The sequence below is a fragment of the Oncorhynchus kisutch genome, linkage group LG5 (genome assembly GCF_002021735.2).
Source record: "Oncorhynchus kisutch isolate 150728-3 linkage group LG5, Okis_V2, whole genome shotgun sequence".
Classification (NCBI taxonomy): Eukaryota; Metazoa; Chordata; class Actinopteri; order Salmoniformes; family Salmonidae; genus Oncorhynchus; species Oncorhynchus kisutch.
This window is the reverse complement of record NC_034178.2, coordinates 63,776,809-63,803,260: the sequence shown is the minus strand read 5'-3', so window position 1 is coordinate 63,803,260 and position 26,452 is coordinate 63,776,809. Positions and strand designations below refer to the sequence as shown.

Here is a 26,452-nt window from a genome sequence, read left to right as displayed (position 1 = left end):
ACATCAAAACTATGAAATAACACATATGGAATCACATAGTAACCACAAACTGCTAAACAAATCAAAATATAGATTCTTTAAAGTAGTCACCCTTTGCCTTGATTACAGCTTTGCACAGTCTTGTAACAGATATATCTGTCATCAAGGCAAAGGGTGGCTACATTGAGTAATCTCAGATATAAAATATATTTTGATTTGTTTAACAGTTCTTTTTTTGGTTCCGACAAGATTCCATGTGTCATTTCATTTAGTTTTGATGTTTTCACTATTATTGTACAATGTAGAAAATAGTCAAAGTAAAGAAAAACCCTTGAATGAGTAGGTGTGTCCAAACTTTTGACTGGTACTGTATTTATATTTTTTAAATACTCAAATTTCAAAAAACATATTTTCACTTTGTCATAATGGGGCTGTGTGTGTAGATGGGTGAGATTTTTTTATTCATTTTTTTAATCCATTTTGAATTCCGGCTGTAACAACAATATCATGTGGAAAAAGTCAAGGGGTGTGAATACTTTCTGAACCCACTGTTAACTGTTTCTTGTGAGATCAAGTCGTGTAACTTTACGGCAGATCTGTGTTTTCATTCAGGGATTTGAGGATCAGTCTTTGAGAGCTCAACCCATTATTTCTTTCACCACTCAACGCTCCATCAAAATGGTCGTCAACGCCCTCATCTCCTCATGAGTACTTAGGGGATGTCTTGATGGTTGTGTTCCCTCATCCCCTCAGAAGTACTTATATTAGGGTCTTGATGATTCCCTCCTTCCCTTAAAAGGGTCTTTCCTAGGGGAACCCTGCTATAGGGTATGTGAAGTGTATATCGTAGGGGAACCGGGCTCGAGGGGATGTGAAGTGTCTATCCTAGGGGAACCCGGATACAGGGGATGTGGTGACGGTTGTACTGACCAACAGAACTCCTGAAGGGACACCTCACCAGATGCCACCCACCCTTAATGGACAACACACTCGGTCTCCTTACATGTTTCCGGATCATGCCCCCCCCCCCCCCCCCCCACTAATCTCCCCCTCCATCTTTCTCTCCCTCCTTCCATCCCTCTCTCCCTCCTCTCCACTGGCCAGTCACTCTCCATGAAGGCTCCAATCTCCCTCTTGGGCTTAAAGAAATCACTGCCCCCAAACTCTCGACCCGAGTTTTCTCCTTCTTTTATATATATATATATTATTATTATTATTATTATTATTACATATTAATTCAACCTTTATTTAACTAGGGAAATCCGTTGAATGAATTCTCATTTACATTGACAGCCTAGCCCGGCCAGACCCTCCCCTAATCCGGATGATGCTGGGCCAATTGTGCACCGCCCTATGGGACTCACGATCACGGCCGGATGTGATACAGCCCGGGATCGAACCCGGGTTAGTAGTGACGCCACTCAGGATCCTTCTTCTTCTCTTTTCCATTGATGAAGGAAGCGGAGAGGAGGGGATGGAAAACGCTTTCCTGGGCTGGGGCTTTATGGCATCACAGCTGGTTCACAGCAGCTCGTACTTGTCCCACGGTGGCGGCATTATGCTGATTGGTTTCTGTATATGGCGTGTTGGCGCGCTCCCCTTTGATATGGTGCGATGTTTGTTTCTGGATGAGGAGAGGTAGGAATGCTAATTAAGTCCAGCCCCTTATCGCGACTTAGGGGAAGCACTGTAAATATGTCCAATCTTTAAGAAAGGAGGATACCTGTTGTATTGTTCAGAGGAGCTCTCCAGTGTTGGATAAGATATCTTCATATCAGACCAGGTTCAGTATAACTGAGTTCATCTCAAAGTCAGGTGCTATTCTTGCTTTCTGTGTTATGCTAACCACATTGCAAGGGTGATGCCCCCGAGGAGATAAATAAAGTTGTGTTAAATAACAGTAGCAGTGCGTGGGTAAAATCAATGGGGAAGCCAAAAAATCATCACAAAACTGGAGAGCAACCTCTGTCTGGTGAAGTACACAAAACATATTGCATGTAACAAACAGTTTCATGACCTACAGCATGGTCAAGCAAGTTAATGTTTCTGACATTTTTGGACTACTAAACAACTATTGATTTAGAACCACAGCGAGTTACTGCAAGTTGGAAAGTCAGGAGCTGCCTTCACTATTCCAGCACCATTTCAACTTCAATATTTCAACATTATCTAATCACCTATGTTTAGTGACAACTAAAAGATACCAAAAACAATTTAGTCCAATCAACATAAGCTAAATATGATGTGGCTGTCCTTCGTTCTGATTTCTCTGTGTGTTCGTTCATGCGAGTAGAAAAAGCATATTTACTCACCCTACTTCCCATCCTCCTCTCTTTCATGTTGACGAAATGGTCTATTACTCTCTGTTGTGCAGTACACACTTTTAGTTGTCCTACGCTACCTGGATTAAATGCTTGCTTGCTAGCCCAACTTCCTTTTCATGGGCAACGATGGGGCAGCTAGTTAACATTTAGCCTACTATATTGAACAAAAATATAAACGCAACATGTAAAGTGTTGGAGAAATGATCATCGCAAAATGATCTGTACACAATTCCTGGAAGCTGAACATGTCCCAGTTTTTCCATGGCCTGCATACTCACCAGACATGTCACACGTTGAGCATGTTTGGGATGCTCTCGATTGACGTGTACAACAGCGTGTTCCAGTTCCCGCCAATATCCAGCAACTTCGCACAGCCATTGAAGAGGAGTGGAACAACATTCCATAGGTCACAATCAACAGCCTGATCAACTCTATCTGAAGGAGATGTGCCGCGCTGCATGAGGCAGATGGGTCACACCAGATACTGACTGGTTTTCTGATCCACGCCCCTACCTTTTTAAAAAGGTATCTATGACCCACAGATGTATATCTGTATTCCCAGTCTTGTGAAATCCATAGATTAGGGCCTAATGAATTTATTTCAATTGACTGATTTCCTTATATGAACTGTAACTCGATAAAATCTTGCATTTTATATTTTTGTTCAGTATACATCTAGCTACTTCCATCCTCTCAGGCCAGGGCCACAATGTATACATTTATGGTTGGATCAGAATCGCCATGAAAATCATTGACCAGTATGGAGAATTAAGTAAAACCACAAGTTCAAATCCCTATCTCCATTCATTGTTAATTCAGGAAAGGGCCAATTGTAGCTAGCTAGGCACCGGAGGACAACGACACAAAGAGAAGCAACAATTCACGTTTCCTGTCAATTACGTTTTGCTTTTGATGTGACGTAATTGGTGTGTAGTCAAATCCAAACTGGTTTGCCTTGACACTTTTTTTGGGGTGAGCCATGACCAGTCACAGTTGAGCTCACTCAGTTTAGCTCAACACTGATTGGCTATTATTTTATACTTTTTATATCAAGGGAGGCCAAATACTCGCTGGCTTCCCTTGCATTCAGTGCTACGGGCGGCAACAATGTCATACTCTTTTTACCAGACAGAATCAGATAGATGGGCTACACATACAGAGACAGAGGCGCTGTTTCACTCACTCGGATGCTTTCTCATAAATACTCGCCACTGTTAAATAAGGAACATGCAGTATGTCACACTTTGACAGTAACCTATGCTTGTAGTCAATGCTGTGTGTACAGATGTAGGATTGTAATTTGAGCCAGTTTGCTACAGCAGGAAATTAATCCTGTAGCAAGAGGAAATGTGAATTATTATGTGATTTATAATTAATGGCCAGTTTTGTTAGGGTTGATACTTTTCTCATAAGGGAAAATCAAGTCTGAAATCTCAAGGTGGTAATTACAAACTTCAGAAGTCTTTTTAAACCTCATACACTACAAGTTTTGAATTTCCTTCATTGCAGGAAAGTTATCCTGCAACAGGGTGATCAAATTAAGATCCTAAATCTGTACTAATAGCATAAATATGAATGTGTCTGACAGTCTGAAAGCTATGCATACCTTGAATGGGTATTGAAGCATGGCCATGAAAATATGGCCTCTTAGCTCTCTACAGGACCTGAGCATAATATAATGCTGGAAATTCTTGCAAGCTTATGGTGCAATGCAAAGCAATTCAATGCATCAATGTTTTAATTATATCTGTCTCTATTCAAATAAATTAACAGGTGAATTTGCAAAGACATCTAGTGCAGGAATTTGAATAAAATATTCTGGTACTTGGTATTCATTATTAATAATAAGGCTTTATTAATTTTAATTTTACCTTGTTTCCTCCCTCCCACTCGCTCTCGTTCTCTCTCTATTTCTCTCTTCACAGTTGTGGTTTTGTACGTTCAAGGCATCGGGACAAAGGAGTGGAGAGAGGTGAGTGAAATTACTTTTTTATTACAGATTTTACGTATACGGCTTTGGAAGGATAAGCCATTCTTTGCTATTATACAGTTGAAGTCGGACGTTTACATACACCTTAGCCAAATACATTTAAACTCAGTTTGGAACAATTTGGAACAATCTCTTTGAGGAACAGTTACATTTTTGATTGAAATCGTTGCTAATACTACAGCAGAATCAATGCCTAATAGGGCCTAAAAGTGTGGAACTGACCCTAACTGGGCCTAACTGGTCTGAACAGGTTCTAACAAGTTCCAATTTGGATTCTCTCACAACCTCTGGTCTTGAGACTCCATAATAAATCACATTTCTTGTCAGCCAGACACAGCCAGGGGGAAGGCTCACCCATTCATATGTGGGTTAAATCATCTCTGACAGTCACATTGGGGGGGAAAGCCTTTTATAGACAAGTATACTTTAATTGGCAAAAGTCATTCAAGATAAGAATTGGTTTTTGGAATGAGTAATCAAAACATTTGGTCACAAATGTTTTTTTTAAATTAAGAAGCTATTGGAACTCAAAGGGGCAAAAGCATTGGATATGTGAACGAAGAGTATTGTGATGCCCTTCTCTTCTCTTCTCTTCTCTCTCTGAGGGGGAGGGGTATGCATCAACAGCAAATGGTGTACTGACTCTAGCGCAGTGGAAGTTTCGATCCATTGTTCACCCGTCTTTGAATACCTAATGGTCAAATGCCGACCCTTCCACCTCCCCAAGAGAGTTTTCAGCTATTATTGTGACTGCTGTATATATACCACCTCGGGACAAGATAAAGAACAAACTGGCTCTTAACGAACTGTACAACACTATAAACAAGCAGAAAACCAAGCACCTGGAGGATTTGAATTCTGCTTCATTAACAGTTCGTAAATCAATTAGGTGCCGGAACAAAAAGTGATCGTGAAATGGGGGTGACCTGGGGGGCTCTGAGGTACCGGAAAGCATCAGCAAAAAAAATCATATTTTATAATTAAGTATTGCATGCCTATCATAGCATTTGCGTAGTAGCAGAGAGCAGTAGACTAGAGGTGCTTGCAGAAGTTGCACACATGGGGAACATTTTGAGTAGCTTAGGGTTTACTTGCATTTCATGAAATTCTACGTCATTTTACATTACTGGAGACTTTGGCAGAATCCTTTTTAATACCGCACATATTATCGAAATGACAGGTTACTTTGACCCTGACAAACTGAGAATCTGAGATCAATAAAAACGATCTTGTCTTGAATCGATCAATAGCTTAGGCCTAGGTGTGTGGTAACACACATTGAAGGATATGATAGTCCTTAAAATGCTTTCCAGTTTCACTGACTCACCCAATGAGGCGCAGCTGGTGATGGCCGATGCGTTCGTGCCAAAAGCCTATCTCTCTCTTGTTTTACTTTGTGAAAGAATATTTTGAAGTTGATCAGATATTTTGGTAGTCTACAGCAGACAGATTACAGTCTACTCTTTTCAGTAGGAAGTATTTGATTTCCAACCTGTCAGTGTTTTTCCCGCGATTATATATTGTGAAAGGCCTATTTTGTCTGCATACTGTTCACTAACAGATTTGCCACATGTTCCCGACTGTAGGCTATGCCTTGTTATTGGCGCTAGGCATTTTTTATATATATATATATATGATCGTCTGTGGCTAAATTATAGGCCTTCTCATGGTGTAGTAGGCTATTCTGAGTTATTCAATTTCTTTCTGAACAGGCAGCAGTAATTCCGTAACTTTGGCAAATGTTGGTTTCAAACAGGTTATATTGTGCAGCTGCGCGTAATGATGGTGACAGGTGTGCGTAATAAAGGGCAGCCTGGTGCACTCGAGCACCAGAGAGGGAGAGTGGGAGCAGGCGTGACAACAAGCAAGCATACAAGGCCCTCCCTCGTTCCCCTTCAGCAAATCAGATCATGATTCTATACTCCTCCTTCCTGTCTACATACAGAAGCTCAAAGAGGAAGTACCCATGATGCTCTCCATAGAGAAATGGTACGCCGAATCGGAGGCTATGCTACAGGACTGCTTTGTTCACGCTGACTGGAAGATGTTCCGGGATTCTGCCGATAGCATCGATGAGCTAACCACCTCTATCACTGGCTTCATTAGAAAATGCATCACCGAAGTTTGTCCCCACAGTGAAGGTTCGCTGCTTCCCCAATCAAATTAATAAATTCCCTTAGTCTCCCTTGCCACCAAAAACTCATTCACTTTTTTGTCTCCCTTGCCTTCTGTCTGGTTCCACAGTCACATTCTGCCTCGGCGAATGACGTCATTACTTTTTTAAAGAAATAGAGCACACTTTTATGAAAGAAGAGATCACTTCTTCTATGCAAATGTTGTTGATCAGTACAATAAAATAATTTGTTCTCATAGCAGTTGCCGATTAAAAAATAAGTCCTTAATGGGAGTAATTGTTAGTCATCTGTAGCTACATGATATCAGCTCAATAACTCAATGCATGCACACACTCTTACTGAATAATATACATTCACCTGTGTTGTGACTACAACTAGTCAGACTAACATCTTGATTTACCCAGTTTATCAATAGAGATTTATCATTATATTGTTTTTCAGTTAGATTGGTAAAAACTAAGTCAAATTGAATGTATCATTTATTCATTAATGCATAGCCTAGATTGTTGTCTAAAACATGTTTACATTAAAATGTTCAAATTAAATTGAACTCAAAAGAGGCCCAAGGATTGAACAGAGCAGTAGCTAAGTTTGTCTGGATCAAGTGTCATTCTGTGACTTTGGCTAATATGCCAATTTTGTTGTGGTATTGTTTTGGTATCGAGTATCGTGATGATATTGAGTATAGTGATACTAAACCGGGTATTGGTATCAAAGTCCAAATTCTTGTATCATGACAACACTAATCCTCACATGTCTCAAGCTGACCACCATCATTCCTGTTCCCAAGGACTCTACGGCTACCTGACACAATGACTCCTGCCCTGTAACACTCACATCTGTAATCATAAAGTGTTTTGAAAGGCTGGTTATCAACTCCATCATTCCAGATACCCTAGACACACTCTAATTTGCATACCGATCCAACAGGTCCATAGATGACACAATCTCAATTATACTTTACACTGCCCTCACCCATCTTGATGAGAGGAATACCTATGTAAGAATGCTGTTCATTGACTACAGCTCATCATTCAACACCAAGCCCGTCACCAAGTTTGGGACCCTGCAACTGCATCCTGGACTTCCTGAAGGGCTGACCCCAGGTGGTGAGGGTAGGCAGCATCACCTCTGCCAATCTGACCCTCAACATGGGGGGCACCACAGGAGTGTGTGCTTAGTCCCTTCCTGTTCTCCCTGTTCACCCACGACTGCTTGGCCACACACTACTCCAACACATAATAAAGTTTGCTAACGACACAACGGTGTCAGGCCTGATCTTCTTTAAGACCAAGGAGCTGATCGTGGACTACAGGAAACGGGGGGCGGCATGCCCCCATCCACATTGATGGGGCTGTAGCGTAGCAGGTTGAGAGTTTCAAGTTTGTCTGTGTCCAAATCACTAGGGACTGAAAATTGTCCACACACACAGACACAGTCTTGAAGGAGGCATGGCCTCTCCCCCTTAGGAGGTTGAAAAGATTTGGCATGGGCCCTCAAATCCTCAAAAGATCTATAGTTGCACAATTGAGAGCATCTTGACTGGCTGCATCCCTGCTTGGTATGGCAACTGCACCTGTGGACAGACCAGTACATCACTGGGGCAGAGCTCCCTGCCATCCAGGACCTCTATATCCGGGGGTGTGAAAGGAAGGCCTGGAAAATTGTCAGACTCCAGCCACCCAAGTCAGACTATTCTCTCTGCTTCCGCTAGGCAAACCGTACTGGAGCAACAAGTCTGACACCAACAGGCTCCTGAACAGCTTCCATCCCCAAGCCATAAGGCTGCTAAATAGCTAACAAAATGGCTACAGGGACTATCTGCAATGATCCTTTTTATTTTATGCACAGACTATGCACACTCAAGACTTTACACACACTCTCACACACACACTCTGGCACTCAAACACACACTTCAATTGCTCACACACACAACACGCACACACATACTGACTCACACACAGTACAAACATCATATACACTAAAGTACTACTTAAGTAGTTTTTTGGGCTATCTGTACTTTATTATAATTTTTTTTTTACTTTCAACTTTTACTTTTACTTCTCCACATTCCTAAAGAAAACGATGTACTTTTTACTCCATACATTTTCCCTGACACCCAAAGTACTTGTTACATTTTGAGAGGCTGACTGGAAAATGGTCCAATTCACATGCTTATCAAGAGAACCTCCCTGATCTGGTGGACTCACTAAACACAAATGCTTTGTTTGTAAATTATGTCTGAGTGTTTGAGTGTGCCCCTGGCTAACCGTAAATTAAACAAAACAAGAAAAGTGTGCTGTCTGGTTAGCTTGATATAAGTAATTTGAAATAATTTATACTTTTTACTTTTGATACTTAAGTACATTGTAGCATCTATATTTACTTTAGTATATTTAAGACCAATACTTTTAGACTTTTACTCAAGTAGTATTTTACTGGGTGACTTTCATTTTTACTTGAGTCATTTTCTATTAAGGTATCTTTACTTTTACTCAGGTATGACAATTGGGTACTTTTTCCACTACTGTTGCCTAGTCACCTTACCCTTATACATAGCTAACCCTACCACTCCAGTATCCCTGCATATTGGAAATAGTATTGGCACTGACCCTGTATATAGCTTGCTTACTTTCTCCTGTTCTTCTTGTTATTATTTATTGTGTGTTTTGGTTCTATTTTACTTAATTGTTTAGTACCACTATTATTGATTACATTGTTGGGAAAGGAATTTCACTGTACTTGTGCACGTGACAATAAAACTTGGAACTTGGTTTAAGTTCTGTGTTGCGATATCAAAGGTGCTCAGCGGTTACCTTCCACAGGAAACCACACAGGTAGACACTGCCCAGCAAGCCTTAATCAGTATCTTTGGGAGAGAAATATGCCTACACCCACAGACACACACACTGTCTGTAATATGAGTAAGTCACTTTGCATAAAGGCGTATGCTAAATAGCTATAAATGTTTTTTTTTCACCAAAAACTGGGGGAACATTGGCCTATAGTTGCTTTAGTGAGGAGCCAATGGGGCGGCAGGTAGCCCAGTGGTTAGAGCGTTGGACTGAAAGGTTGCAAGATCGAGTCCCCGAGCTGCAAGATCAAATCCCCAAACTGACTAGGTAAAAATCTGTTGTTCTGCCCCTGAACAAGGCAGTTAACCCACTGTTCCTAGGCCATCATTGAAAATAAGAATTTATTCTTAATTAACTTGCCTAGTTAAATAAAGGTAAAATACATGTTTTTTAAATTACACCAGTCAGTTGAATGGATGTGCTGATCCTTCAGGAACAGGATACCTTTACAGTGATCGTTTAAGAAAATGCTAGATTGCTGTGCAATGTATCAAAGGAAGAATACAGCAATCTTTTTGGGATAAACTCCCTTACTTACAAACTAAGCCAGGATGTTTCATACCAATCTTTCCTGACAATCATTTAATGCTCCCTCCAAGTCTTTTGAAAGATAAAAGTGATAAACGTTTGGTATTTACTTTTCAGAACTTTTTTTCCTTTACACTTTGGTAAATCTGGTCCTGTCTTAATAAAGTTAACCTGTGAATTTATCAGTTTCTTCCCTTTTTTTCAATGAATGCAGCATAGACTGGTCTGCGCTTTTTTTCTCCCAAAATATATTTTATCCATTATCCTTCTCAACTTTTTAAGTCTCCAGCCATCACTGCCTGAACGATAAAAGTTAGGTATTTACTCTTCAGAACCATATTTTCTCTTCACTTTATATAATAAACAGCCAGCAAAAAAAGTTACATCTCTGTGAACTTCTCAATGAGTTTCCCCCCTTTCATTTCCCATGAAAGTCTCGCTCTGCCATGACGAGCTACTCAGTTTTGCTCTCAGTCTATTTTCCGGCACTCTTTTATAATAAATCTGGATGAAGAGAAGAGCAGCTCGTTTCTGCTTCCGTTGCCAGGTTGGAGCCGAGCCTGGACTTGCCCATATGCTTCCATTTCCCAGTCTGCTGGCCGACCTCCCTCAGGCGGTGCTGCGGTGCAGTTTAATCACTGTGTAAAAGATGCATTCTTTGCCCACCGCTACGGATGCTGTTTGGCAGGCTCTCTCACCAGTAAGAAATATGGGGCTCACCACCCTGGGTCGTGCTCATGAGCAGGCAAATAAAATAACGTTTTGCAAAACTAGTACTGAGGATTAACCGAAATGGCGGTTATTTTTCTTTTTTTAAACGTTTCTGTGAGCTCAATGCGCACATTGCTGCGCAGTTTCTCTAGAGATAAATAATACAACCATAAAATAAAACAAATGTAATATACACAACTGAAATATTTAATTAAAGAAAAGTAAGCAGTCACTACTAGGGATTAATATTTCCCCCAAAAAAGTTTCAGTACTGCGAATAATTCATATTTATCCCGAGAGTCCCGAGAAATACCGCAAAAATACTGCCACTATGCTAGGGATCTACCAAAAGAAGATTGTAGCCGCGCCACACTACCGGCTTGGCTGCGCCACTATGTAAAGATTTCATAGCAAGTGAATTTGATATTTAGAAATGATAGAGTAACTTTGATCACAAATGACGTTGTTGTGAATTGCGAAACTGGCCGTTCATAAATTCGGAGTATTATCATGTAACTCAATTAATTCAGCTCATTTCAGCAGTAAGCCTAGGTTATCTCGACACACAGGACGCGCAGAGCGCACCCCGAGTAGGCTATAGCGTTGCGAATCATACAAACTTTGTAATGGCAGTCAAACAAAAGGCAAATGACCAAAGTAGCTAACCTTGCTAGATAAACTCCAAAGAATGGCAGAATATATCCTATTTGGATAAATCAAATGGATTATTATACAGATAACAGATCAGCTCATGAGTAACGGAGACATGAAGAGAGAAATGTTATTAAATATCAAGTCATCTTAACAGGGACCAACTGTTTAAAAAAAACATATACTCTCATGCTGTTTATTTATCACACATTCTCTACCGAAGCTCTCAATCGAAGCGGGGGACATGTTATAGCGGTATTTTGACATGCATAGGCTGACATCCTTTGATAATGCAACCAAATAAAGAATAAAGTTACGAATTTTCATGTGAGGAGTTCGAATTTTTGGATTCAGAGAGATTGGGACGATAGGAAAATAGCCTCGGCTATTGACTTTGTGAGTCAATATATAAATAATACACTTGATTTATATTTCTGATCAGTGATAGATGAGCACACTAATAAATTAGCTACAACTTCCTCTTGTCCAGCCAGAGGTCAATTAACTAAATATACAGACAGATTCAGTGAAACAAAATCACATTGATTGATTATTAGACAATCCACAGGATTTTGGTCAGGAGTAGGACAGGCATTGTGGCAAATATTCTGATCAGCTAATATATGAATAAAGGTGATCATTAGCACGCACCTCATCTTAGCTAACATTTTCCCCAGCCTAATTGTTACCAAATATCCAAAAGGAGAGTCAGTGAACACAACCTGACATTGATTGATTTATCTAGACAAATCCCCCACGCTTGTCTTAAAGCAGCGTGATGGCACTCTCCCAATCAAAAAGGTGCTATAAGAACAAATTCTTATTTACAATGACGGCCTACCCCGGCCAAAGCTGGGCCAATTGTGCGTCGTCCTATGTGACTCTCAATCACGGCCGGTTGTGATACAGACTGGAATCGAACCAGGGTCTGTAGTGACACCTCTAGCACCGAGAAGCAGTGCTTTAGACCACTGCGCCACTCGGGAGCCCAAAATTAGTATAACGGTTGGACATGACTTTGGGATTTTCAGTATAAGCAAGAATTTGATACATGCTTTCAATTGCATTAGCCTACTTCATTTCAATATTTTCATAATTCAGTGGCTCATAACTAAGGTGAGTTTTACACTGCGCTTTTTCTAGGACCAATGGCTGTTTCCTCGTTTCCTTACCCCGCTGCTGCTCGCCTCCACCTTGTTGTTCTCCTCGCTAGTTTAAATCAATATAGCTAACTGTTTTCTTGAAATCTGGCTTTATTTCCGGTTCGGGCTCATTTAATTTCTGTGATGTCGGACCAGGCATGGGCTCAGTCTTTAGGTCACCGGGTTTGGGTCGGACCGGGATCAAATCTGCATTCGGGTCTCATGTGCAGTCTGGCAGGATCAATTATGCGTGTGCTTTGAATTTATGGGAACTTTGTGTGAAGAAAATATGCAAGGCTAAATGCTTCCATGCTACATCCAATAATGTGCTATTATATTTTATCAATCTGTTGCTACGCATGTTGTTTGTTTTTGTATTAGTCCCACATTGGGACAAAATGTTGTAATTTCCCGGGCCTTGTCATTACATTTTTTCAGGAAATGTGAAGAGTGGTCCTGGGACAGTCCTGGGATCGCGGGTACCGATGTTAATCCCCAGTCGCTAACATCATGGGACTTTTATTAATAGTTTTTTTTTCTGTGTTGTTGCAGCATTCAACCTACATAGTGCATTTAATGTAAAAAATCAATACATTCTAAACAAGTCAAACCTACCTCCAAAAAGCACTAATTGCTCAGCATTATGCAACACAAAACTAAAATGAGCATTTCTTATTGGACAAGTCTAGGTTAGTCCTTCCATGTTTTAGTCTGTTTTCTTCTGTTTAATGCCAAATGAACACAACCCTGGTACGGTAGTATAGATAGGCATTGAGAGGATGTGTAGAATTATGGAACTTGGCTCGGAGCTTGTTTTGATGCAGTTCGGTTAGTAGCAGAGATTTCTTGTTTGTCTAACAATATGAAACAAGATAATTAGTATTAGTTTCACCAGCAGCTCTGCAGAGCCAAGTTGACTGGAATCCAAAGCAAGTGCGAAACCGAGACAAAACAAAGTTTTCTTCAATGATATAATAATAATATGCCATTTAGCAGACAAAGTGACATAGTCATGCGTGCATACATTTTATAACGGATTCAGTACTCAAATAATGAAACGGTACAAAACAATAAAAAAAACGGATGAACAAGTTTTTGGACCAGAACGACAAAGCTACTTATTCCTCATTGAAGTGTGTGTGTGCGTGCGTGAGGCAGGCAGCCTTTCCTCCTCTCGTCTCTCACTCGTCTCTCTTTGAGCTAAAGCTAAAGAGGATTCATTAGGCTGACTCCAGAGCACCTGACTGCATGCAGAGCCACACTCTGTGGGAAGTCACAGTGACGCTAACGATGCTAACCTACTTTCTACCAAGTTCTTACAGAATAACAATGATGGCTCTCGATTCCCGACTCACGGCGGGCGGCGTGACATTCGGTGGCCACATGTCTTATTTCGGAATACATGTTGGATCCTTGAGTGATTCGCTGTCTGGATGAGCTTTTCTTTCTCCCTCACTTTCTCTGTTTTATCACTTTTATTTTATTCAAATTTTTAAAAAGAACTTAGTCTGGCTTTCAACTTACTCTTGAAAGTTGTCATAGTAGAATACAGAAGGTGCAATTTTGAAATTGAGTAGTACAGCATCAGTTTTCCTTTTGTCATGTCAGTCATTGCAGACCTTAAGTCATTTAAAACTTTTTAGCCTAGCGTTGAGTTTGACACACAGGAAGTTTGAGTTACTCAAATACCACATGACTACACAGACATGGGGAAATGTATATAATTGCAATTAAATGAGCATTAAAACAGCAACATTTTCTCTGCACCCCATGACAAAATGTGTAGAATTACAGCAAATAAGCTTTAAACCTGCAAAATGTTGTCTCCGCCAACCAGAGGGGTATGAACAGTGTGTGTCATGAATAGTGCTTGTATCCATAGAAATAGACGTGGCGCACAGGGCGGGAGTTTGGGAACCCCTGCCTTAAAGAACACTACTAGTCCTTAGGCCAGGCCAGGCCTGGGCAATTACAGTCCTGCCATACTTTTCCCCCATCCCTAGCAAACACTTCTGATTTAAACTAATTGCGTTTTTAACTGACGATCATGATTAGTTGATTACTGGAGTCAGGTGTGTTAGCTGGGGCAAAAGTGTGACACCAATCAGGCCCCCGAGGACTGGAGTTTCCCTGGCCTGCCTTAGGCTGATTTGACTCCATGTTATCTCTGCTATCTGTCTGCATGTAGACATAGAAACCCTTCTCTAAAGCTCGAACCAAAGGACCCAGGCAGTTGTTAATTTATAACACACACACACACACTGCAGGGCCTTATGAGTATCGGCTGCCTTAATAAGCAACGAGGGATCAAACGAGTGATGCAACTGCAAGTCAAGAGCCCCCCTCTCTGACACATCTGCCTCCTCTTCACCACCACCACCACCCTCCGTTCCCAACCCCCTCGACACCTCCCGACGCTCATCCCGCCAACCTATCCCTCAGCACCTGTCAAGTCATCCACTACGCTCGACACACACACAAGCACAGAACAGGGCGACAGGAAGAGTCATCTAATACATCTATGCTGTTCTTTCATTCCTCCCAAGATATGAAATGAATGAATCTGTAGATCTGTCTTTTATCTAATACATCTATGCTGTTCTTTCATTCCTCCCAAGATATGAAATGAATGAATCTGTAGATCTGTCTTTTATGGATGACACTTTTGAGTACATTGTATTTTGACACCTGTCATCATAGTTTGAACACTCCAAGGGTTGAATCTTCCAAGTTTCCATCAATGCCAGATACCTGCTGCTGCACTTCTTAAATCAGCTGTGTTGTTTCAGAACGGGATAGCCAGTGGTCCCAAACATCTGTTGGGAGACTTGGGAGTCATTATTTGGAGAGAGAAGGGAAAAATAGGCTGGCTAAATGCATTGGCGATTTTAGCCTGTAAATCTTGGTGGTACAAAGAACACTTTAAAAAAATGCATGCCAGCAAAGCTACTACATAACACAGAATCATAAAACACGGGACGCGATGTTAAAAACTGTCCATTGTGCCAATAGATGGTATGCACTCACATGAGATTTGCCGTGATGTTGACAGAGTGGCATGGGAGGTTTATTTCTTAGGCTGGGTTAAGATGTACATTTTGGGACACATCCTCAGTAGTGTGCCTTTGAATCAGTGGTGGCCAGCTAAAGGGTGATCAAGCCTTAGCTTGTGTCCCATGCCCAATTAAGATTTCCCCCGGGTCTATGCAAGGCAGGGGTGTCCTCTTCCCTGAGCCAGCCCTACAGCTGACCGCATACCTCATATGCAATTCTCAAGTTGGAGGGATCTGAATTGGGTTCTCAGGTGGGGGTGGGGGGGTAGCAACACTACACAATACATTAATTGCACTATAACGGTGACAAATGGTGCCCACAAACTGTTAGAGCCAACATAAAGCTGTTCCCGACAGCGGAGCTTTCCTTCCAGCTGTAACGGCTTTCTTTTGGTGAAGTAGAGGCGGACCAAAACGCAGCGTGGTTATATTGATTCATGTTTAATAAAGAAAGATAAATACGAACACTACAAAACAATAAACGTGGAAAACCAAAAACAGCCCTATCTGGTGCAAAACACAGAGACAGGAACAATCATCCACAAAACCCAACACAAAACAGGCTACCTAAATATGGTTCCCAATCAGAGACAATGACTAACACCTGCCTCTGATTGAGAACCATATCAGGCCAAACATAGAAATAGACAAACCAGACACACAACATAGAATGCCCACCCAGCTCACGTCCTGACCAACACTAAAACAAGGAAAACACATACGAACGATGGTCAGAACGTGACACCAGCACCATGTGTGAATTCTTACCACCACTACACCTGGCTATCAGCGGAGCCTCGTCTAGCAGCGAAACAGTTCATTCAGCCTCATTTACTGCCTTTTTAAAAACCACAGCTGGTATGGCGGACATGCTTCACTAAATATGGTTTCAACTCGATATGAACTGCATTCTCTTTCAGTAACAATGAATGCCGACATGAGTTTTGACCTTTGAACCATACACAAACATGATTACTTTCATGTTATGTAAATTCATAATGTTTGTTCTTATATCATGCACACATGTCCTTGTGTGCCATCGCGCACATGTTGATTTTGTCCATCCACACCAGACATGATCAGGATGGGGCAGCAGGTAGCCTAGTGGTTAGAGCGTTGAACTAGTTACCGGAAGGTTGCAAGATCGAATCCCTGAGCTGACAAGGTAAAAATCTGCTGTCCATAGATAAACGTGTCGGTGCTCATCGGCCATTGGACATTACATAAAAACTTTGAAATCGCAAATTCACTATTTTGCTTCTACTGCCTGTTATTTGGGGGAGAGGGTGTGTGGTCCAAGTCTGGGTTTAAGGATTTAAAACATCTGTCTGAAAAGGTCTCTTTTCCAAGCTTAAAAAGATAAACATTCACATGCAACACAATGGTTGAATACATGGCCATGCTGTCAATCCAGCATGACTTCTGCCGTGGTCAAAACAACTGGTAACTCGGAACTGGAAAATCTTGGACTTCCGACTTTAATGTGTTCAAGACAACTGGGAATTCAGAGAAAAATTAGCTCCGACTGGGAAAATCCGCTTTGAACACTCATCCAACTCGGAAATTTAGGCCTCTTTCTAGACCTTCGGCATTCCGACCTGAAGATCACTGACATCTCCAAAGTACCGTCCATAATATCTCCCTCCTCCATCACACTGTCACCACAGCTTATAGGAGAAACCATGGGCTCACGCAAAGCAAGACTGAAACCACACACAAAAGATTCATGTTTGATAGAATCTGGTGCTCTTCAGTCCATCAGATCTCTCTATAAGTGCATTCAATGGATTGTTATTGACAGTGAACATTTGAGACTGTGGGTGTTGGGGGGACAGGTTGGTCGGGGATGTTTGACAGGTGTTGTGGCAGAACATGGATCAATAGCGCATCACCGCTGACAGAGAGCATGATGGGACATTGGAACAAAGCAATGATTGATCACTATGGTTTGAGCAGGTCGGCAGTCTCAAGAAAACAGAGTAAAGGTTGCTTAGAACTATTCAGTCAATTAAAACGGGAGTGGAATTCACTCCCTATTAGAAACACCACTGAGGGTGTTGCATATGTGCTGCAGGCGGTGGCTTTACCCACTAGACCAGCCTCAGGCACTATTATGTAGTCATTTTGAAGATCAAAACAGTTTTCAAGCCATCAAGTGACGATGATGATATCATCTCCTGTAATAGTGACTAATTTATCTTTCTCTCTCCTTCTCACTCCTTCTTCTCCTTCCTCCTCCTCCCCCTTTCTTCTCCTCCCTCCTCCTTCTTCCTCCTCCTCCCCCTTTCTTCTCCTCCCTCCTTCTTCTTCCTCCTCCTCCCCCTTTCTTCTCCTCCCTCCTTCTTCTTCTTCCTCCTCCTCCCCCTTTCTTCTCCTCCCTCCTTCTTCTTCTTCCTCCTCCTCCCCCTTTCTTCTCCTCCCTCCCTTCTTTTCTTCTTCTTCTTCCTCCTCCTCCCCCTTTCTTCTCCTCCCTCCTTCTTCTCCTTCTCCTTCCTCCTTTGCCCGTTCCGGAGCAGTTTGGCCGAACAGAAGTGATCGATAACACCCTGAACCCGGACTTTGTTCGGAAGTTTGTCCTGGATTTCTTCTTCGAGGAGAAGCAGAATCTTCGCTTTGATGTGTAAGTGGAGACCATGTCTCTCTCTCTCTTCCCGTCTGTTGTAATATCCTCCCTTCTTCTCTTTTGTCCTCCTGTTCACCAGAGAATGATTCAACAGTTTTCATTAGCAAGGTTCACTTAAGAATCACTTGACTTATTAATACTAAGGGCTCAATTCAATCAAACCAGGGTCATGTTCAGTTGGGCACACCGTAGCAAAACACACTTTAATTGGATAGTCTGGATTTTCCATCTGTAGGTGCTGGGGTGTATGATTACATTGCTAAGGAAGACGTGGATGTTCCTCTCACCTATATTTACCACTGTTAACATTACATTTACATAATTTATCGCAAACATCATTTTACATGATCGTAAACATCATTTTACATTATCATAAACATCATTTTACATGATCATGAACATAATTTTACATTATCATAAACATCATTTTACATGATCATGAACATCATTTTACATGATCATGAACATCATTTTACATTACCATAAACATCATTTTATATTATTATAAGCATCACAAACATTTAGATTAACAACATTTTGCAGGATAATTACATTTTTGACTTAAAAAAACCCTACTTTGACCGATAAAGTCCAAAAACACTTTCAAGCCCAACAACAACATTAGAACTCCCCTTTGCCTCAAATCCACAGCCAGTTTCCTTTCCGCTGCGGAGGCAGCTCACAGTCGAAACCAGGGGTAGAGGGAGTTACAGGCTGTTGGGGGGATGTTACTGTTCCAACTTCCCTCCTCCCCCAGAGAAGGGGGGATCGATGCCCTCTGCAGGGGGCCAGAGGAGGAGACGAGAGCAAGAGCAGAAGCCCCAGCAGGGGGCCAGAGGAGGAGAGGAAGAGCAGAGGCCCCAGCATGTGGCAGGTGGCAGTAGCTCGGGCCAAACCACCCTCTCAGATCTGTCACATTGATTAGGCTACACACATACACACCACGATCAATAATACCACCAAAACACCAACCGACCGCCACAGCCAGATCTGCCACGCAGACAGGAAGCATTAGTCAAACAAGCAGAAGCAAAGATGTAACAGTAGGTGGATACCAGTGTAGTTGGAAGGCATTTGTCCACGGTTGTTGTTGTATTTCATTCAAAATCTTGTCAAGAAGGAGGAGGAAAGTCAAACATGATTTTAAGCAAAAACTCTCTTTGTTGTAAGATGAGGAGCTGACAAAATATGTGCTTTTAGGAATAGGGTTGGAGAGATGTTTGTAAAATCTTGACAGATACTAGTTGGAGACAGTCATAACAGAACAGGATAAAACTTTTAAATAGAGTTGGAAACTGTCAACCCAGAAAAACAGCTAAAAATAAATGACAGAACATGAATCTGAATTGCAACAAGTCATACACCATGTGTTCCTGTTGTCATGACTTTGTATTAGTTAATGTGATGACTGTTGCTCATCGAATGATTCCAAGTTTCTAATTACGTGATTAACTGAATCAAGCAATTATTAACTCATTAACCTGGGGCACCATGGGAAAACTAGTTTTTATTGAGTTTCTATTTCCCAAATTAACTCAAAGAATATCAGAATATCGATTTTACAACAGCCGCTAATAAACCAGTTGCCTCTGACAGTCTCGTTCTGAACGTCGTAAAGCCTGTGAATCTGCACGGACCCGGGTCCCACTAATGAATTCGTACCACACCAATCTTAATTGAATATTTACTAAAAGCTACAATTAGAACTTAGTATAACGGGCCAACACACTATGGCACGTGTTACCCACAATGGGAATTTCAAAAGAGAGAGGAAAAAGGAAGTACACAAGAGAAATATACATTTGGGTGAATTTGTCAGCTATGCTATTCTAATACTAGCCTTGCCTCCAACTGCCGCTCTTATGGGTCAGAATACAATGATGTAATTACGTGGTGATGATCTCCGGGGATTCTCTGCGTAGGCATTCAGCTGTTCGATGACGCGCTACTCTGGCGCACCTCTCTGACCGTCTTCCCGGTGTCAGTGTCCTTTTTTGCTTAGGAGTCTGTTCCCTCACCCCTTTCTCTGGAAGGGGTCTTCTGAGGACAGACAGCTCTGTAGCTCAGAGCTCACAGCATAGGAATGAAACCCTTTAGATACCACGATTCGATGGGAGATGGAGGCTAGGTGGTTCGACTTGAATTCACCCGCTTAGACACAGCTACTCATCCGTAGCTTCGGTAGAAAAGGATTTCTTTGTCCTCAAACATGCGTTGCATTCTGGGTTTGTTGACTTTGAAGACCCTGCTGCAGCTAGGGTCACGTAGTCCTGTTGTAAATTCTATACTCACAGGTTTTATACCCTTGGGTCAGAAGTAGGCGTTGCCGCCTTTAGGGCAATTCTCTGGGCAATCCTCTGGGCAAGTTAATGAGGCAAGGGCTAGATTTTTATCAAATCCCATTTTTTGGGGAACATTTCATCTTCCCCAAAACATTCTCTTTGATTTGGATATTTTCCATACAACGTACAATGTATAAACATCAAACATATACTAGGAAAACCCTTCACATTACAATGTTTTTGTAATAATGTCATCTATTAACCTTTAATATCAGAACAAAAATGTCATACATTTTCATAGTCCATCTATCGTCATGACCACCATTGCGGCTGACGAAAACCATTGTTCCAAAGTCCCTTTAGTTCATGTTTAATGTTCTGAGGCCGGTTCTCTATAATGACAGGACAAAGGAATTTGTCTGTGGCCTGAGATTTACCAGGGGCGTGGGGGCAGCCATAAAACCCCCCACGTCTTCAGACCCCTAGATCTCTCCTCCTCTGTTGGGGTTGAGAGATAATCTGTAGGGTTGTGGTCTCCTGTAACCTGACCTGATCAAGACAGTCATGACACTGTTCTGATTTAAACCCTACCGGTATAGCCAGCTGTGCAGGAATAGATTGACGCAAACACACACACTCATACACACACACATCACTAGGCTATTTACACCATATACAGTTCTAATAATATATTATTATACATGGCAAACATTATATTATGAGTGTAGTTTTAGGATTTCCTGTCCATTTGGGCTCTCCACATGATTTGTTAGACATAATCTCTAGCAAATGACTCCTATGGGTTGTGTAAATTCATGTTTGCAGTGTTGCTAATCTTTGGTCTGGAATTGGGAGAATTTGGTTTGTTACCTAACTGGGTGGAAACAGTGAGAAAGTAATATGCAAGGGAAACTGTGAATTGTGTAAAAAATGCACATGCACAGATGGGTACACACACACACACACACACACACACACACACACACACACACACACACACACACACACACACACACACACACACACACACACACACTCTCTCTTTCTTACAGGCACATGCTCAGGTTTTTTAAATATTTGTGCAAAAAAAATTTAAGGGTGGATTAGCTTAATATTGCAGAAAGAATATTGGTTCCATCAATGTAATTGTCTGCATCATTTCCAATCCCCCATATATTTTTGGGGTAAATATATATATATATATATCCATACACACATGCATACATATACACATACCTATATAGACATACATACTTTTTAAAAGAATATACCTTTATTATTATTCCCCGCAAACCCTACCACCGATCATGCTCAGGTTTTGGCTAACCCCCTCCCCTGGGACAGCCATGCTGAATCATTAGAAGTGAATTATTCAGTAACAGTCCACAATCGTGCGCACACACACTCTGTTGGCTGTCACATTTTCTTTGTTGACTGCGTCTTGGATCATCTCTGATGTTGTCCTTCACACTTAAAAGATCATCACTCTACACACTTAAAACATGTTTAAACTTTACATTTAAAACATCTACAAACTTCTACACTTAATACATCTACAAACTTCTACACGTAAAACATCCCACTTTAAAGTGCCATCTAATTTTTGTCAGCTGAAATTCTCAAAAATAACAAACTGAAAGTGTTATTGTAGCTTCTCTAAGAACAGGAGTGATGTTTCACATTAAAACCTCTATGGGATCGGTGTCCCTATACCGGGACGGTTGTGGGATCGGTGTCCCTATACCGGGACGGTTGTGGGATCGGTGTCCCTATACCGGGACGGTTGTGGGATCGGTGTCCCTATACCGGGACGGTTGTGGCATCGGTGTCCCTATACCGGGACGGTTGTGGGATCGGTGTCTCTATACCGGGACGGTTGTGGGATCGGTGTCCCTATACCGGGACGGTTGTGGGATCGGTGTCCCTATACCGGGACGGTTGTGGGATCGGTGTCCCTATACCGGGACGGTTGTGGGATCGGTGTCCCTATACCGGGACGGTTGTGGGATCGGTGTCCCTATACCGGGACGGGTTGTGGGATCGGTGTCCCTATACCGGGACGGTTGTTGCTAACGTGCGCTAATGTGACTAGAATGACATTGTAAGTAACAGTCAACTTTCCAGGACATAGGCATGCCTTATATGGGCAGAAAGCTTAAATTCTTGTGACTCACATTAACAAGTGTTCCCCCCCTAATCAGCTAATGTATACTAACGTGGTCTGCTAATATGTGGTGGATTGATGGCTCATTAACAGCTAGTACATAAATGCCTGCTTAATGCCTTACATAAGCTATGAAAATGTGTCACCACATGACTTCTACTGTGCACATTCACTGCCCCGTGAACCGGGAAGCGGTTCATTACGGTAGTTAACCACCAGAGAAAATGTTATGCTGAGTTTCCACCTAAGGTTTACGGCTGTGTTTTACTCAAATGGCAGACTTTACTTGTTTCCAACTCCATGGACCGGCGACGGTGTCTCACTGGGCCATGGCCTCGCCGGACTGGCTCTGACTTGGTGCCAACATTAACATAAACGTATTATACTGTATTATACTGATGAAAAAATGTTTATTCTATTCTACTGAGCCATTATTTTGTATTATTTCTTATTGTTGTTGCATTGTCCAGAAGGAACCTGCAAGTAAGCATTTCATTGGACGGTATATACCATGTGTATACACTGGTGTGGGGTCTTAGGTGGAAATTCGGCATTTACGATGTTTATGGCAATGCAGTAGAGGAATGTCATCGACGTGTGGAAATGGCACCTCAGAGACTAACGACTCGGCATGCTCGGTGACACGGCAGAGAATCGCAATTATCGCGGCGCAGTTCGTGACCTTATGGTACTCCTCAATCAATAGCATAATGATGAATAGCATGATGATAGCTGTTAGAGCATTTGGCCAGTAACCGAAAGGTCGCTCTTTCAAATCCTGAGCCGACAAGGTGAAAAATCTGTCAATGTGCCCTTTAAGCAAGGCACTTGACCCAAAATGCTCCAAGATTAATAATGGCTGACCCTGGACTGTGAAAAGGTTATACAGATTAAACAGGCTTTACAGGTTATACAGGTCATACAGGTTATACAGGTTGTACAGGCTATATAGATTATACAGGCTATACAGATTATACAGGCTATACAGGTTATACAGGTTATACAGATTATACAGGCTATACAGGTTATACAGGCTATACAGATTATACAGGCTATACAGGTTATACAGGCTATACAGATTATACAGGCTATACAGGCTATATAGATTATACAGATTATACAGGCTATACAGATTATACAGGCTATACAGATTATACAGGCTATACAGATTATACAGATTATACAGGTTATACAGGTTGTACAGGTTGTACAGGCTATATAGATTATACAGGCTATACAGATTATACAGGCTATACAGATTATACAGGCTATACAGATTATACAGATTATACAGGCTATACAGATTATACAGGTTATACAGGTTATACAGGTTGTACAGGCTATACAGATTATACAGGCTATACAGATTATACAGGCTATACAGATTATACAGGCTATACAGATTATACAGGCTATACAGATTATGCAGGCTATACAGATTATACAAGCTATACAGATTATACAGGCTATACAGATTATACAGGCTATACAGGCTATACAGATTATACAGGCTATATAGATTATACAGATTATACAGGCTATACAGATTATACAGGCTATACAGGCTATACAGATTATACAGGCTATACAGGTTATACAGGTTATACAGATTATACAGGCTATACAGGCTACACAGATTATACATGCTATACAGATTATACAGGCAATACAGGCTACACAGGATATACAGGTTATACAGATTATGCAGGCTATACAGATTATACAGGCTACACAGGATATACATGTTTTACAGATTATGCAGGCTATACAGATTATACATGCTATACAGATTATACAGGTGTCGTGTCTTTGGCTATGCCGGGTTAAGTGATATGACATGCTATTCTATAAAATAATGATTGAGCTAATATGACATGCTATTCTATAAAATACTGATTTAGCTAATCATGTAAATGTAATTAACTAGAGAGTCGGGGCACCACAAAATAATATTTATAGAGCTGTTATCTTCCGAATAAACTCTTAAAGACCTAGTAATATTTTACATCAATAGCAGGCAATATTAATCGTCACCTTAATTCAGTCTCATCTGAAAGTTGTAAATTCTTGGTTATCTTCACGAACCCTGGCTAACAAGTTGAATCAGCAATACAAAATTGGGTTTAATTATTTATTTACTAAATACCTAACTAATCACACAGAATTACATATACACATAATTATTCATAACTTGATTACAAATTACGTCATAAAGGAAAACGTCCCTAGCGGGCAGAACAGATATGACAGCTTGTTACACAAAAGAAAAGGGGCTGGATTTGAGTGAAAGAGCGGGAAGACTGAGGAACAAAGGGCGAAGCCATGCTATCGTAAATACAGTATCTTATGCATTCTAAATTACCGCCCATTTGGAAAAGGAAAATGCAATAAATATTTACTCTGCGCTTCGGTAGGTTGGTGGTAGATGGAAGGCCGTGTTGCCAAACTGAGTCCTTTGTCCTTTGAAGAATGTCTCTGGTGGTCAATTGGCTACGTTGTAGTAATGTCGTTGTGTGATAGACGGGATAGAGGAGGGCGTGTTTGAAAAGTTTTATAGCCCATGTCTCTTCACAGGGGCGGGCCACTGATTGAGCAGAGCCCTACCTTATGAAAACCCAAATCTCACATTTTAGAAGCTAAAATCACATTTCCCATCCCATCATGAATAATTTCATATTCAAACATTTAAATTGAACAACAATTTCATGTGAATCCGATAACTGATGTGTAGACTTTCCACTGTAGAGTTTATGTCATCTTATCATTGATGAGAATGTCTCAGATGACAACCGAACTGACATCATATTCATTAAGTACCACTGCATATGTTCAATTGGTCGGATTACCAGAATATAGTTAATTTTCCCTCACCTTCTGATGTTCCCAGAATCTCTATGTTAACCAAGGGGTTTTCAAATGTAACATCAGTAGGGTAGAGAGAGGATAAAGGGAGAAAGAGGTATTTATGACGGTCATAAACATACTCCCAGGCCAACATCATGACACAGGCTACACAGGCTACACAGATTATACAGATTATGCAGGCTATTCAGGCTACACAGGCTACACAGGATATACAGGTTATACAGATTATACAGGCTATACAGATTATACAGCCTATACAGGCTATACAGATTATACAGCCTATACAGGCTATACAGATTATACAGCCTATACAGGCTATACAGGCTATACAGGCTATTGACAGCTATTCTCAGCCCTGTGTAACGAAAGGTTGATCGATATCCACTTTTTGTTTGTTGGAGTCACACCTGTCATCCTTGTGACATAAGTAAGTGAGGTCATAGGAGGTATATGGAAATAAATTGGATGCCTATTGCATTTCCAGGATTGTCCAGATATGGATCTTCAAGGCCCCATGGGAGTGCTGCCGCTGTCGTCTCCCTGATTTCAGGTCCCGAGAGGTGGCTCCAATAAAAGGGAGAGCCCCTGTTATGGCTGGATGAATAATTTAACCATCCCCTTCCCTCTAGAGATTATTTTTAGCATCCTGAATCACAATAGATAGGAAAGGTAGGACGTGCCATGGAGGCACTGTAAGGTCTTAGAAATACGGATATAGACAGAGATAGGGTTAGGGATGGGGCTTAGAGATAGGGATAGGGCTTGGAGATAGGGATAGAGTGCTTAAAGATGGGGATAGAGATATGGTTTAAAGATAGGGAGAGGGATAGAGATGGGGCTTAAAATGGGGATAGAGATGAGGATGAAGATAGGGCTTAAAGATGGGGATGGAGATAGGGCTTAAAGATGGGGATGGAGATAGGGCTTAAAGATAGCAATAGAGATGGGGCTTAAAGATAGGGATAGAGATGGGGATGAAGATAGGACTTAAAGATGGGGATGGAGATAGGGCTTAAAGATAGCAATAGAGATGGGGCTTAAAGATAGGGATAGAGATGGGGATGAAGATAGGGCTTAAAGATGAGGATGGAGATAGGGCTTAAAGATGGGGATGGGGATGGGGATGGAGATAGGGCTTAAAGATGGGGAT

General features: G+C 41.4%; 1 protein-coding gene across 2 annotated transcripts in view; it reads left to right on the top strand.

The window, feature by feature from the left end:
- Positions 1–26,452, top strand: part of LOC109891646 (copine-9) — a 129,764-nt gene that overhangs the window by 20,968 nt on the left and 82,344 nt on the right. For both annotated transcript variants that reach the window (XM_031825656.1, XM_031825657.1), the window contains 2 exons: positions 4,229–4,275; positions 17,885–17,988. In XM_031825656.1, the coding sequence (XP_031681516.1) occupies positions 4,229–4,275; positions 17,885–17,988 (151 nt within the window). The remainder of the gene's footprint in view (positions 1–4,228; positions 4,276–17,884; positions 17,989–26,452) is intronic.